At 38.1% G+C, this 16,820-nt stretch overlaps 1 protein-coding gene across 1 annotated transcript in view; it reads left to right on the plus strand.

The window, feature by feature from the left end:
- The window catches only part of SPATA16 (spermatogenesis associated 16), a 250,920-nt gene that overhangs the window by 223,105 nt on the left and 10,995 nt on the right, over nt 1-16,820 (plus strand). Inside the window, exon 9 of the mRNA XM_008073725.1 lies at nt 1,095-1,178. Coding sequence (XP_008071916.1) covers nt 1,095-1,178 — 84 coding nt within the window. The remainder of the gene's footprint in view (nt 1-1,094; nt 1,179-16,820) is intronic.

The following is a 16,820-nucleotide window of genomic DNA, read 5'->3' on the forward strand; positions in this document are numbered from 1 at the left end:
TACACAAAGAGCCTCAAACTAGCATTCTCTTTCTAACGTGTAATTTTTCACTATCTGAAATCTTAAAAATTGGAATTCCATGAGATATTTTCATATTTATATGCCACCATAAAAAATTTAAATATATATTGATGTATATGTAATGCCAAATATTTAAGAATTGCATGTATTACAAGATTTCATCACCATAAGTAATAGATTGTACTTTCCAACTCCCACATATGGGTTAACCCTGAGAATAAATCCTAGTAATATTTTGTATGCGTGCCCTTGAAACAGTGACTGCTTAATATACCTCTGAGTGATTGAACTTAAGCTCTGCAATAGCTAAGCCACAGAAAGATTATCTAAGGGTCCGTACAGTTTGATGCCATAGTGAACTGAACTAGTATTTGTTCTTTTTTTTTTTTAAGAGAACTTTGGCTTTGGTTAAAACCTTTGAGTACCGCATGGTTTGATGTAGCTTCCTCACTTTGTTGTCACATATGCATTGTGTGTATAGAATTGTTTTAAATTGGAATATGTCAGGTGCCTGTTTAGGGCCAAGGGTGGAATATTTAAAACTTGCCTTTGGATGAAACCTTAAACAGGACACCTTGGTTGTTTCAAAATTTGAACAAAGAATAGTAAAAGGAATGAGCTGGATTCTTTAAGAGGCAATAAAACGGCACAATTGTAGTATTGTCCTCTGGTAAGCTTTTGCACGATGCCTAGAATTATGATACATTAGCCTCAGGAGAAAATATGAAAATGCATCCATGTACTACATGCCATTTCCTGAGAGGATTAACTACTGCCTTCATTCTTTACAACCCAAATCTGTTTTTAACAAAACACCCAGCACTTACTACATTAAAACCTATATGTTTTCTGCACATTTTCAAGAAGAATCTTTTTATTGTTTCAGTATTTTATATCTGCAATAATATTCACTAATGCCAAGCAAAGATGAGGTGGCAATGTTCGTTGTAGGAAAGATGAGTAATAAAATCATCAGCGTACAAATGATTTTTTAATTAGGTTTTAATCTGTGTATTTAGAGAAATTCTTTCTGTGTGAATTCCACACTGATAATTTTTATCTTGGTGCCACAGCTGCAGTCACTAATGGCAGATGCTATGGACACCCTTGAAGGAAGAAGGAATGATAAAGAACGTGTGTGGAATACAATCCAAAAGGTAAAACTTTGAGTTGAAGGGAAAAGAACTATTATTCTCAAAGAAAATGTCCGTCTTGGGTCAAATCCGTTTAGAAGATAAAAAGAGATGAAAGATCTTTGGGTTGTTTGGGGTTTTTTTTCCTTTTTAAATAAAGGCAGTACTCTCCCTGGAAATGTGACCAAAATCAAATATGGATTTATTTAATCTGCTTCTTTTCCAACAGACTGTGGTCATATGCTTTCATGATTCTTCTTCATTATCATGCTCATTTTCATATTCTATTTTCATTATCTCCTTCATTATTGGTTATTATAATTTTTAAAGCCCTTTTATCAATGTTTTAGTCCACTCCCCAGCTATTTCCTCCATTTTTGTCACTTGAGGAATAATGGCTACACTTCAGGGAACTACAAAGAAATTAGCACATTGATGGTTTTTATGGAGGAGTAACTAGCATACTGGTTGTTAGAAACAGAAGAATATCCCTATTTTAGCTACTGGAGTTTAAATGCAGCAAACACCAAGATGCATCTGGATCCAAGTACCCAGGAGACTTGTGTGACATGGTAGGACTCTCTGAAAATGTAAGAGGCAGTAATGTTGGGTCTCCAGTCCAGCTCAGGGTAGTAAATTCTGATCAGTTTACTCCCCATTCAGCCTCCTCCAATCACAGTAGAAGCATACTGGTGTCAGGAGACTAGTGTCAACAGATGTCAGAAAAGCAAACCAAAGCCTTCAGTTTAAAAGACAATGGCCAGCACTGTGAGATTCTGCAACATCTGAAGAAACGTATGTTTTCTGTAATCAACTCAGAGACCTTATGATACACAGTTGACCCTGGAACTACATGAAGGTTAGGGGCACAGCTGAAAATCTGCATTTAGCTTTTGACTCCCTAAAATCTTGTCTGTAAATAGCCTACTGTTGAAAGTCTTACAGATAACATAAACAGTCTATTAGCATACATTTTGTATGTTTTATGTACTATATACTGTATTCTCACAATAAAGTAAGCTAGAAAAAAGAAAATGCTATTAAGAAAAACATAACGAAGAGAAAATATACTTACTATTTATTAAATGAAAGTGGATCATCATAAAGGTCTTTATCCTCACTGTTTTCACATTGAGTAGTCTGAGGAGGAGTAGAGAGAACAGGTTGGTTTTGCAGTCTCAGGTAGCAGAGGCAGAAAAAACATGCCTGTAAGTGGACCTGCGTAGTTCAAAACACTGTTGCTCGTGGGTCAACTGTATATGTGTAACACGGAAGGCAGCTGACCTTGGCAAACATTCATTGGATACATATCTACTATGCTGGAAAGAAAGTGAGGTGTTGAGTACATTGTCCTGAGCAAGACGTACATGGGCCCTGCCTATGTGGTTCTTAGGATCTAGACAGCTGCTTATAAGCTGACTGGATATTACAGAAAAAGGGTTGTTCAGGTATCTATGGAAACAAGTAACAGAGTAGCCCGAGCTGGAAGGTAAGGAAGGCTGTCTCTGAGAAAGTGATATTTACACAACATTTAAAGAATGTGTAGTAGCTTTCCAGGTGAAAGGCAATATTTCTTCTAAACAGAAGGAGCCGTCTGCACCAAAAATGTAAAAAGTGTAGAAAAGTATTTCAAAGTAAAGTGCAGAGGCAGGAGAAATCACAGAAGGGCTCAGACATAAAGCTGGGATATGTCAGAGTGTAGTTAACTGGAAAGTGTCTTTGAGACATCATTTATTGTCTGTGGTGGGGAGAGCAGATTAGGGGCTGCAGAAAGGTGAGGAAGTCAGGGATAAATTGGGGACAGTCATGCAAGGAGACATGGTGAGGCTTGGACTGGGGTGGTGAGCAGAGAGGAGAAGAGAAGCAGACAGACAGAAGAAATACCCAGGAAGCCCTATCTCTAGACCTTGCTCACTGATGGCAGATGGGAACTGAAAGAACAGGAAAAGTTCAGAATGATGCCCAGATATTTGCTTGAGCAATTGGGTTGCTGGTGCCATTGACTAAGGAAGAGACACTGTCACAGGAGGAGCTTTTGGCTGATAACATAAACTCCTTTCAAGTTCAGCTGGGAGACAGAAACCATGCCAGGTATTTGATGTTTGAGTGGCTAACCAATCATATGAAGTTGTTAGCTAAGTAACTGAAAAAGCAAAGGAGAACAACACTTTACCGTGGAGGGAGCGCTAAAGAAAGCGACTGCCACTTCTTAGGGCTGGAGGGCCAAAGAGAAGTTGGAATGGCTAAAACTTGGAAACTTGGAGCAGGAATTCTTTTTTTTATTATTTTAAAGATATGAGGTACAATTCAGGATAAGGTAAACAAGTGGCCACCATACAGGTAAAGTTTAGGCCTCCCTTTGGTTCCCACTTTGCTGGGTTTGATACCCTAATTGGTGCTGTGTCCCCTCCAAACTCCGAAATTCTACTAAGCCATAACTCAGATCCCCCGCCTGAAGGTACTGCTCAGCTGGTACTAATGTCTCTGTGCTTGGATAAGTCCTGAAGGACTGGACTAGTGGTAGCGCTACCCACCGGTGCTGTGGAGAGTGATGGGGAGAGTACAGCAATGGAGATGAACTAGATTTGGCTGCTACTAACAGAAAGAATGTAAGTTTTTGGAATGAAGTTTTGCTCAAGAGAAGCTCCACAAACCCCAAAGCAGACAGAGGTAAACAGGAAGCAGAGAAGGAGGAGTAAGTCCCTTCTTTCTCCACTAGTGTCTCCTACTGACAGAATTACATGTTGGCAAAACACAAATGGGGTTTGCAGAGTCCTAACCACAGCATCACAGAGCTGACTACAGAAGGGAGGGTTTGGAGTTGAGAGACTGCAGGCTAACAACCGGCCCAAAAGTGCATGGAACACTGGGTGCTGGCAAGACATCCAAGGGGAAATAGAGAAGCCTGGAGTTCTGGATAAAAGACAGAATGAAAATATATATTTCTTACTCATTGGCAAATTGGTATCAGCCGAAATCATCTGAGTGGGTGACATGGCTGAGAAACAGTGTATAGAATAAGAAGAGAAGAGAGCCTTGAGAAACACATCTTAAACTTAGGAGGAGAAGACTACAGCAAAGACTAAGAAGGACTGGCAAGAGGGATTGGAGCTGGTAGTCAGCCAAACCTAATGCTGATGAGATGCAAGCAATATAGTCAAATGTCTCTGTTGGCCATAGGAATAATTGTTTAGAACAGGGGTCAGCTAACTAAAATCTGCAGGTCAAATCCTGTACTCCACTTATATTTGTCAAGAAAATTTATTTCACACAGCCATGCCACTCATTCACACGTTGCCCAAGTCAAGTTGACCGAGTTGAGTAGTTGCTACAAAGACTATAAATAGCTCACAAAACCTAAAATATTTATTATCTGGCCCTTTACAGAAAAAATTTGCTGTTCTCTGGTTTAGAACATTGCTCCTCAAAAAAGTGCATTTGTACAAAAAATATTAATATTTATGAATATAAGTGCTAATGGGATAATAGTCCAATTATTAAATGCGAGGGACCAGATAAAAAGGTGAAAAAGAGATCGACATGACATCTGTCTACCTCTTACAGGCAACGATTAATTTCACCTCACACTACACTAGTGGTTTTGATATCTATGTTCATAGGAGCACGTATTCTCTGGCGTCTCACTTTGCCTCTATTGCAGTTATCTATTGTTGTGTTAGAAACCACCCAAAATGCATCGGTTTAAAACAACAATATTATCCCACAGTTCTGTGAGTTGACCAGACTCCACTAGGTGGATCATACTCAATGCCTCTCAAGCAGTTCAATCAAATGGCTTTTGTGCCTGGGGCTGGAGTTATCTGAAGGCTAAAATGGACTGGACTCCAAGATGGCTCACTCATGTGGCTTACAGTTGACACTAGTCATCTGAGGCAGTTGGCTAGAGTACCTAAATGTGGCCTCTCCATGTGAGTTAGGCTTCAAACAGGCAACTGGTTTCCAAAAGGAAGTATTTTAAGAGACAGAAAGTAGAAGCCAACAATCTTCTTAAAGGCTAGGCCTAAAACTGGCACAACAACTTTTATAGTTCATCAATCAAAGCAACCACAGGCCAGCCTAGGTTCAAAGAGTTGGAGGAACAGGTTCTATCTCCTCTCAATGAAGGAGTGACATATATATTCAATGAGAGAATAAAAGAATGGTGCCCATCTTGGAAACAAGGCACAGTAGCTGGACTGTGGCTCTGTGCCCCAGGCTAGCATACATACCTTCAAGCTAGCAAGAGGATAGTAAAGTCAAGGCCTTCAAGATTGTAACATGGAAGAGCCACTCCATCTTACCACCAGGTGTCTAGAAAGGCTCACTGGTGAGCAGCCAATCTTTCCAAATTAAAAGCCCTGATAATGATCATAGCTTTCTAAATGGAAGCTCCTGAGAGGTCTTTAGGAAGATGTGAATGGGAAGGAACAGGGTGCCAAATTTCTCCCAAGGGCTTTTAATTTGGTTAATGTGACTCCACAAAAGATGATCGTATCACTTTCAGACAATTCCAGTAGCAAGTAAGTAATTTCCTTTTACTGCTACAGAGTTAATTTGCGTATGCAGAAAAAAAATAATTAAAAAAACCTAATTGTACAAGCTACACTGTGTTCTGAGCCCACTAGAAGTTGATATCAGCATCACCACCTCTGAGATCTGTTATCTGTAATAGAAACAGCTGTCGTACCTAATGAAAACACTTGAAATTTTCATCTGAAGCAGCAGAATGATAGCAGAACCTCCTAGTTCCACATAGTTAAAGGGTCTGTCAGAATCCCTATTACCTAACACAATTTTCAGGGCTCTACTTTGTTATAGGTCTATAAAAAGCCTATCAAGATGAAATCTGATTCATGAGAGCTGACCTCCTGTCTACATTGTGTTTTCTTTGAAGTTTCTCTAAGAACTCAGAAAGAAAATGAAACAAATGTGTTTTTTTTCCAGATTCGCCAACACTAAAGCACATTCTTTATAGAGTTTTATAAGAGTAGTGGTGGCTATTGTTTTGCTTTGACTTTGCAGAGTATTTCTGTTCTAGCAATTAACTCAAGAAAGGTATATGTCTGTTGGCTTAGCGATGCAAATACAAAAATAAGCAGATTATGTCAAAGAAAAAAAGGTAAATTTTCTTGTGGTAGAAGTCCCATGCTACAACATATTAATAATTGAGAATATCACACTTTGCTTAGATTTATTCTATGATAAAAACGCCTGCGAAAACATGCTCTGTCCAGTGTCCCACAGTTCCTGTTGACACCCTGTCATTCATGCCCTTGTGAAATATTGATTGGGCACCTCTTCGTTCAGACACCGCTCTAGACACGGGAGATGCAGCCACGGAAAGCAGTGCCCTCTTGACATTTGCATTCTACTACAATAGGCAACACACTACCTAAAGACATATGGAATCTAATATAAAGGAATAAATGCCATGTGGGGAGAAAGCACAATAACAAAATGGAAAGAGTCAGATGAGGGAACGAATCATGGGCAGATGCCACTTTCTATTCAGAAGGGCAAGGACTTATTCGAGGATGGCTAGCGTGGGGGAGAACACCTTGATCCAGCCGTTTGGAGACCTGGGTCTGTCACAAATTATATCAGAAGCCACTTCCTTTCTCTGGTCCTCAGTTTTCTTTGTAAAAGAAGGATATTGGACTAGAGGATTTTAAGTTCCCTCCCAGCTCTGAATGAACAGGTTTTTGGAAGCCAGACCATCGAAATAAAAGGATAACAGTTCATATGTACTATGCTCTTAATATATGCCAACACTGTCCTATTTACCTTACATACCGACTCACTTGTTCTTACATGAGGTAAAAAGTGTAACTTGTTAGAGAAGTTTAGCAGTTTGTCTGAAGTCATACAGTCAGTAAATGGTAGAGCCTGGTCTGACCCTGAGGCCTACAGTCCTTCTCCACAGACACCCAAGACTTGTGCTGCCTGAAAATGCCAGAGTGACCAGCATTGTTGTATGTATTGCTGAGAATTCAGGTGTGAGGCCAAGTGGGGAATTCAGGTGACTTCCAACAAAATAGATGTTGGTCATAAACTAGCTCGGTCTGGGCCTTCAATTCCCAAAATAAAGTTTTTCCCGTCTGAGCCAAAGAAGCCACTAAAGAACTCTTGGTTTAGTAGCCCTCTGTAGCCCACTTGTATAGGGTGCTCCTTCTCTGTTCCTTAGTATTCCATCTACAGCCAGAAAGAATGCAGAGCTGAATGTGCAAATCTTTGACCATTAATTCAGCTTCAACTCATGGAACTCGGTCAAGTCACAGTCTTCTGAGACCCATACCACTTTCAGATTCTATGATTTTTCTGTTACCATTGAATCCGAAGGTCCACTGAAACTTTATGAACTAGGCTTAAAATAAATAGAAAAAGAAGTCTTAAAAAATGTACCAACTGTTAAGTTGGAACACTCCTATTGCTTCACATCATAGAATTAAACAGTTAAGCAACATTCTGTCTGCAACTAAGAAGAAAAAAGTTATTTGCTCTTTATGTACAAAGTCTAAATCTGGCACTGGGAAGATCAGAATTTATAATATAAATTCTGGTATAACATATTGTCTTATTTTGATTTGCCTCTGGACCACTGACTTGAAACTAAATTAGGAAAATAAAACTTGGTTATTTTACAAGTAATGAGAAAAACACTCTAGCATATCATTATGGACCTGTGGGTTTCCATGAGAAGAAATGCTACTGCAAAATTTTGTCTGATATTATAACATAGTACATCATAAGCTTCAATGAATCCAATTAATGGAGTGTAGGTAGATATTTTAAACCACCCCTATGAATTTATTCAAAATCATTTAGCTTTTTATCTTCCTTTTTGCCTCAAAATCTCATCTTATAAATCATACTCATTGTCATCATACAGAAACGATGTTCAGTGATATACTAACTTGGTCTTTTAAGATGAAACTGTGATAGAATTGTCTGTTACTTAGCAACTTTGTTCTGCTCAAAACTGTTGATGCAAAGCAAACAGGAAGAATGCAAATTTGGGTGCTAAGGCAAGGGCAGTTGGTCAAGGCTGGAGAGGGGAGAACAAGCTAGATCATTTTGTTTCTTTTCCACACCTGCATTTAAACCCGAATCCTTCCAGAAACTCTTCTGAGAGAGTGCACACACAGCACTATCCTTTTGGGTTAATGTGTGACGAGGTTAGTACTTCTGAGAGTACCCCTGTCTTTTCAAAGCCTCAGCAGTCGTGCCATCATTTGCAAAACAGTTTTTCCAGCAGTCGGGTTTTCCTGTGTCTTGTGCTCTAGGGAGTCTCCACAGATTTACTGCACTTTGATGGTGAACCTTCTAGCTTTGGTTATGGGCCTCCTCATTAGCATAGCCCAAGGTTCCTTTACAGCGTGTGCTCCAAAGCACCACTAAGCAGTTCTGTTCAAGCGTTCTTTCCCACTCACGCCGGGAAGCATCAGTGCTCTCGTTGCTGACCGTGCTGGGAAGGGGAGGGAAGGTTCTGAGGACAAGCGGGGAGGGAGGCAAGGCCCAACAGGTGGAATGAGGCCAGTTTGGTGAATGAATTGTTGTGGTTCCCCAATGAATGGATCTGTGGTCACGGTGTCCGGGCCAGCAGCTAGAGTGGAGTAGTCTCAACCGAAGTCCCGGCAGAAGTTCATGACTGTGGTCAGAGGCTCAAACCCTGGACAGTCAGACCTCGGAAGGGAGGCCCTCTACCTCATGTGGTAACCACAGCAAAGCCCAAGTCTAGCCCAGGGAGTAGAGAAAGCCAAAAACCTTGGTCCGGTCATCTTCCCCACCATGATGCAACACTCCAAATCTAGATGGCAGGTTTCAATGGTCACTGAAGCCAACATCTTCCTCTTCTGACTTGAGGGAAAAAGGATGGCATTCATTTGTTAAACATTTTCAGCAGCTGCATTTGCTAATCACCTGCTTCTCACCTGTGCTTTGCCTTGCCTCCAAAACTGGAAACCTCTCTTTTATATACTTTGTTGGCTGAAAATACTGTCTTCCTATAATTTTGATGATCTGTCAGGAAATCTCTGCAGCAGAAGCATTTCCATGCAGAAGTCAGATCCCCACATGGCCCTCTTCTAGGTAGCATGGATCCAGGAGCTCTACCATTTTTAAGCAAGAGTTTCTCAAGGGCAGACAAAGCTAGTCTGCCATCATTCACCAGTATCTGATAAAATATTATGTTACCTAACAAATTATCAAACTAGATTAGTCTGCCTGAAGCTTGCTTTTGAATAACTATCACAATTGGAACAAGTTGCAAAAAAAATTTATTTCAGGTAAATAACTGGTGATGACAAATATTATCAGTGATTTTACTGACCTCTTAGTATGTGCCAAGTACTTCAGCACATCATCACATTTAATGATCGCAACAACCCTATGAGAGATATCGTTATCTCTTCTTTGAAAGTTAAGGAAAAAGAGCTGTGTGAAATTAACAAGAAAACAAGCCCAAGTCTGCAGTGACAGGATTTGGTTTTGAATCGGATCTGTTTGGGTCACAGGCTCTGTTCTCAATTGCTAGCTAGAACACTTATATTAAACCAAACAAAGCTGCCAGAAGTTAATGGCACAAAAAACATTGCCTGACCTAAGCTCAGATTCTGTAAAGCAGCCAATGAGATAACCTTCAAATCTGCTTTTTGGCAGAGCGTAGGCATCCTTCGTCCGTCTCTAGGTCCCAGTCTGCTGCCCATCTGGAAACTTGCCCACACTGCTCCGTGGTGGCTGTCAGACCAGATCTAAGCCCTGGCACCCACTTCTCTTCCCTGAATCATGCTGCACTTACTGTCCTCCCTCAATCTCCCTCCCCTAGTGGGCATATCATGTCCAGGCTTGCTGTGAAGTTCACCGTTTTCCCTCATTCTGCAGCTCCAGAAATTGAAGGAAACAACATAGATGTCTAGTCACTTCTGTAGAATACTTGCTGTTGCTCTGAGGGTCACTCTCTGGTGAATTATCTGAATTTCCATCCTGAAATGCACCAAGCTTTCAGTGGAAACACAATTTTATAAACCCATATTGCCATTACCCCTCCAAGTGCTACCATCACAATCCAGAGGATCCTGAAGCTGGAACTGGACCAGCACACGGTTCACCTCTTCCACTGCCTGGGCTTTCTCCCTGCCTCACCCACTTATGAGCTAATACAGAGAAGTGACTATGACAGAAATTGGAAATGCTCATATTACTCCAAACTTGCTCGTGTTTTCATCTTTGCAAAAGCTTCTCAGAGTGCATCTTTTAAAAGTTTAATGTAATATTCTGGGGTAGGGGAGAGGCGCATATGTCTCAATTGTATTTTGAACTAAAGAGCAAGTTTGCAGTTCATTCTATGAGTTGCTTCCTTCAAATTACTGAAAGTGTCTTTTTTGCTTGGCAGCACTGCATTTTACACATGTCTTTTATCACGTTAAGTTTTGCAATCCTTTATAATTCTGGAGAATAACAGAATAACAGCTTATACCACTTGGGAGCTAAATGAGCCATAGGACATCTTCCATTCTGTATTAAAAGTGGGATTAATACGGAGTTCAGAGCAATTGCCTTGTAGCTCATTCAGTCATTTGTAGTGTACTCATTACACCTTTTGTCTTTTGGAGAAAGGCAAAAATGAGAATGCCTTTACATGCAACTCTAAAGGCAGGTATGGGCCATTTATCCTTCTGATTATGGCTCTCATAAAATGGTAGCTATAGAGAGGGAACAAGACTGAAATCTAAAAATGCATACACACGAATTCCATGGGCAAAAAATACCTGTATCTCTTAGCAGCATCAAAACTGTATAAAACTAATGTGCACTTGACTAAAATGACTTTCTGTCAGAGAAAAGATTCTAGAGAGGAACATGAGATGGCTGGTGAAAAGAGGACTGTGAAAATATGCTGGAGAGACCCTAACCTACAGAGATAGGATAAAGTTAAACTTACCTTTCATTAAAAGGATTCAAGAGGCTTTTAGCTTCCTAAGACCTCTTATGGAATGAAGGCCTCTTCGGCTTTACAGTGGGTGATTCACTTTATCACATTGACAAAGATATTTAGAAGCAACTGGGCAAAGTGACTCAAGAAACGAAAGTGTGTCTTCTTGAGGTACAGTTATCAAAATAGTTTTTTAAAAACCCATGACAGAATAGTTCTACTGAGAATATGGAGTAGATGTGCTTTTCCCTATTCAGCCCATTACATACAACTAAAAATCTTGAATATTATGTGCAAAACAAGCATAGGAATCTAAAAGGTGGAATGAAGAAGGCAGACCAGCCAGGAACACGGAGACCCAATAAATGATATGGAAATTAGTTCACTGGAATTTTTTTTTTTCCTCCTACATCCCACACTTGGAGATGAATAAGCTGATAATCAAGAAACACCAACAAGTGCTGATCAAAAAAAGTTTCAACCAAAACCTTTTATCATTAGCCAAAGGACAAGAGAAAGGGCCACCTATCAAAACAGAAAACTCTTAGATAATAAGTTCTTTACTCCAGCCAAACACTATGAAAAAAATGGTGATCCCACCCTCACCCATGTCAGTAAAGGTCAAGTGCAGGATTAGACTTCTACACTTCTCAGGCTGTAACAAAGTGTCCCAATCTTCCCACCCTGACAGGGTAGTGTCAGAAAAGGCAAGATAGGTCGACTAGATTTTATCTACAGCAGGAGGGAGGTAAGTCTCCCTTTTCATCCCCTACTCTTACTGGTGTAGTGTCAGAGAAGACCTAGAAGAGAGTCAGGATTTTCAGCACCCAGCTGGTAACAAATCTTCTCTCACAACATGATGACAGTGAAGACCACATAGGGGGCAGTAGTGAGGTGCTCCTCCCTTCAAGCCAGTTCCACTGATACCTCAGTGGAAATATGCAACCCCTGCCAAGAAGTAAGGGAGCATCCCTCCCTCAGGTGTCATTGGAGGTTGAGTTGGGAACCTGAACTTCTATTTCCACCTGGAAGTAGCAAGGCAGTGCCCCACAAGCCCCTGCGGTATCAGTGTAAAAAAAAAAAAAAATCCACCTAAACCAAGAGGTTTAAATAAGATCTAGAGTCACATAACAAAATATTCAAAAGATCTAGATTTCAAAGAACTAGGAAGAACAAGACAATCTAGTTCTAGGAAGATCTATAAAGAACCAAGAATTAGGAAGACCTCAAACTGAATGAAGAAAGACAATGAGCAGATGCCATTACAGAGATGTCAGATATAGTAGAATTATCTGACAGACATTTTCTAAAGCAACCATTATAAAAATGCTTTATGAGCAATTGCAAACACAGTTAAGATGAAACAAAATAGCCTCAGCAAAAATATGGGAAGTCTCAGCAAAGAAATAGAAGGTACAAAGAAAAACTAACTAGAAATTTTAGAACTAAAAATAAGTAAAACAAAAACAAACTCATTAGATAGGCTCAACAGCAGAATGGAGGGAGAGAAGAAAGAATCAGTGAAAGAAATAGACAATAAAAAAGTACCCATCTTAAAAACAAAGAGAAAATAAACTAAGGGGCAGGAATGAAGAGAGCCTCTGGGATCTGTGAGACTTTTGCAACAGATCTCATGTTTGTGACATCAGAGCTTCAGAAAGAGAGTAAAAGTGGGCAGGACTAAAAAAGTTCTCAAACACGCAATGACTGAAAACTTCCCAATGACAAAAGACATAACACTATAAATTCAAGAAGCTGAGTAAATATCAAACAGAATAAACCCAAAGAAATTCACCCCAGGATACACCAGAGTCAAACTCCTGAAAAATAAAGGCAAAAACATCTTTAAAGTAGTAAGAGAAAAATGATATATAACCTATATGAGAAAAAACAGTTCAAATGACAGTGGCTTTCTCATAAGAAAACACAGAGGCTAAACGTAATTGACACGGTATTTTCAATTACTAAAAGAAAATAATAATCGACCCAGAACACTATACCCAATGAAAATCTTCTTCAGAAATGAGGAGGAAATCAAGATATTCTCAGATGAAGGAAAACCAAGAGACTGTATCACCTAAAAGAATGACTAAAGAAATGTCTTTAAATAAAAGGGGATCAATACAAGAAACATTTAAAAATATCAAGAAGGTTGAAAGAACACAATAAGCAAAAATATGAGTAAAAACAGTGACTTTTCTTCTCTTAATTATGTCTGTTGGAGGAAGCAAAAATAATAACATTGTATAATACAGTTCTAAATATACCTAAAGAAACTATTTAAAATAATTATAAGTGGAAAAGAATTAAGAGACATTAAGAAAGTAATGATGATTCTACACTTCAATCAAGTCAAATGAAGATATATATCTGTATATAAATATAATGTAATATCTAGAGCAACTTCTAAAAAAGCTATACAAAAAGATACACCAAAAAATACTCTAGGTGAATAAAAGTGGAATTCTAAAAAAAGGTTAGGTACCCTCAGGAACACGGGGGAAGAAAAAGAAAAAAAAGCCAAATAAATAAATAAATAAATTGGCAGACTAAGCTCTAACATAGCAATAATTATTCTAAATTTAAATGGCAAAAGTACACCAACAAAAAAACAGACTACAAAATGGATTTAAAAATATGTCCCAATTATATGCTTGCTATCTACAAACTCACTTCAAATATGATGACATAGTCAGGTTAAAAGCCAAAGGATGAAAAAAGACATATCATGCAAGCATTAATAGAAAGAAAGCTATAGTAGCTATATTAATGTCAGACAAAGTAGACTTCAGAAAAAGAAAATTACCAGAGACAGAGAGATATTCTAAAGCAATTCTAAAGATATTCTAAAAGTCAATTCACCAAAAAGACATAGCAACCCTAAATGTGCATGGACAGACAATGTGGTCTGCAAAATATATGAAGCAAAAGCTGATTGGACTAAAAGGAAAAACAGACATGTCCACATATATAGGTGAATATTTCAACTCCCCTCTCTCAATAATTGATAGAATAACTAAACAGAACATCAGCAAGGATATAAAGCTCAACAACATCCTCAACCAACAGGATCTAACCAAAATTTATAGACCAATCCACTCATCAACAGCAGAATACTCATTCTTTTTAAGTGCCCTTGGAACATGTACCAAAATGGACCATATTCTGGATCATAAACAAATGTGAACAGATTTCTAAAAACTGAAATAATAAAGAATGTGTTCTACAACTGCAATGGTATCAAACTAGAAGCCAATACCAAAAAGATAACATGAAAATATCTAGATACTTGGATAGTTCATGGATGGGAAGTAAATGAAAGGATATAGTAAACTGAATGAAAATGAAAATATAGCATATCAAAATGTGTAGGACATAGCTAAGATGGCACTGAGAGAAATTTACAACACCTAATATACACATTATAAAAGAGAAAAAATCTCAAATCAATAATTAAAGTCTCACTTCAAAAAACTGTAAAAAGAAGGGAAAATAAACTCAAAGAAAGCAAAAAGAAAAAAATAATAAAGATGAAACTAGAAATCAGTACAAATAAAAATAGAGAAAATCAATGCAACAAAGAGCTGGCTCTTTGAACAGATGAATAAAATTTAAAAACATTTAGCAAAACTAATGCAGGAAAAATGGGAGAGGACACAAACCAACATGGAATAAAACAAACTATTACTACAGGTGCTGCAGACATTAGAATAATAATAAGGGAATACTTTGAACAATTCTGCATATATAAATTTGACAACTTAGGTTAGCTGTACCAATCCCTAAAAAAACACAAACTAATGTAACTCACCCAATATAAAATAATTTCAGTAGCCCTATAACTGTTCATAGTTATAACCTTCCAAAATAGAAACCTCCAATCCTAGCTGGTTTCACTGGATAATTGTACTACCCCTTAAAGAATAATTAATACCAATTATACACAAGTTTTTTCAGAGAATACAAAAATAGAAAACACTTCCCAATTCATGTTAGAAGCTAGTATTATCCTAATACCAAATCAGACAAAACCAAAAAACTATAAGCCAGTATGTCTAATAAATATAGAAACAAAAATCCTTAAATTATTAGTAAGTAGAATTCAGCAGTGTTTAAAAAAAAACCCCATAACTAAGTAAAGTTAATTCCATAGATGTGTGTTTGAATATGTCAAATACAATGTAACCTACCATATTAACAGATTACAGAAGAAAAATTTCATGATCACATTAATTGTTGCAAAAAAAAAAGGATTTGACAAAATTGAACACTTATTTATGATTAAAATTGCTCAGAAAAAAAGGAATACAGGAGAACTTCCTCAAATTGCTAAAGAACATCTATAAAAAGTATAAGGTTAACATTACACTTAATAATGAAAGCATGCATTCTCTCCCTCTAAGATTAGGAACAAAGTGAGAATATCAGCTCTCAGCACTCTTATTCAGCACAGTGCTGAAAATTCTAACCACTCCAATAAGGCAAAAAAAGGAAATAAAAGACATGTAGAACAGAAATAAACAAACAAAACTGCTCCTATTTACAGATGACATAATTGTCTACATAAAATTCCCAACAAATATACAAAAATTCCTCAAAAGAATGAGTTCAGCAAGGTTGCAAGATACAAGCTAAATGTACAAAACTCAGTTGTGTTTTTATATATTGGCAGTGATCAAGAACACTGAAATTTAAGACACAGTACCATTTACAATTGTTCAAAAAAACGAAATACTTTGGTGTGAATCTAGCAAAACATATACAAGACTTGTATGTTGAAAACTACAAACAGTGATGAAAGGAACCAAAGATCTAAATAAATGAAGATATATATTGTGTTCATAGATTGGAAGACTCAACATAATATAGACATCAATTTCTCAAAATTTATATACATTCCGAAGCAATGGAGCCTATTAACAATGACCTGTTTCTGATGACATACAATTCAGACCATGGATGACAAAGAGACTTAACAAGATCCAGGAAAAAGTGGACACCCAAATTAACCAGGTCACAAAAACAGTACAGGAAGTGAAAGCCGACCTGGTTATTTTAAGAAAGAACAAAACTGAATTTCTAGAATTAAAGAATTCTCTCCTGGAATTCCAAAACAAAATAGCAAGCCTTAACAGCAGAATCTACCAGGTAGAGGAAAGAATCTCAGAACCTGAAGACTGAATTACTGAATTAACCTAGTCTGACAAAACTAAGGAGAAAAGATTTAGGAAAAATGAACAAAGCCTATGAGAGGCCTGGGATTGTGTAGAGACCAAATCTATCCATGAGAGAGAAGGGGAAACTGAAAACACCCTGGAACAAGCTCTCCAAGATGATGTCTTCCAAGAAAACTTCCCCTGTCATGCTTGAGAGGCAGCGGTACAGACATAAGAAATTTGGGGAACTCCAGCAAGTTATTACACAAGATTCTCTCCAAGTCACATAATAATTAGATTTGCCAAGGTAAGCATGAAAGAAAAAAAACCCAAAGGCAGCTAGAGAGAAGAGTCAGACCACCAACCAAGAGAGACCCATCAGAATTGCAGCAGACCTCTCAGCAGAAATCTTACAAGCCAGAAGGGAATGGGGACCAAACATTCTTAAAGAGAAGCTATTTCAGCCAAGAATTTACTATCCTGCCAAGCTATACTTTATTAATGAAGAAGAATTAAAATCCTCCCCAGACATGCAATCCCTAAGAGAATATGCCACCTCCAGACCAACACTTCAGGAGA

This window comes from Carlito syrichta, unplaced genomic scaffold (genome assembly GCF_000164805.1).
Source record: "Carlito syrichta isolate Samal-C Ts95f unplaced genomic scaffold, Tarsius_syrichta-2.0.1 Scaffold316037, whole genome shotgun sequence".
Classification (NCBI taxonomy): domain Eukaryota; kingdom Metazoa; phylum Chordata; class Mammalia; order Primates; family Tarsiidae; genus Carlito; species Carlito syrichta.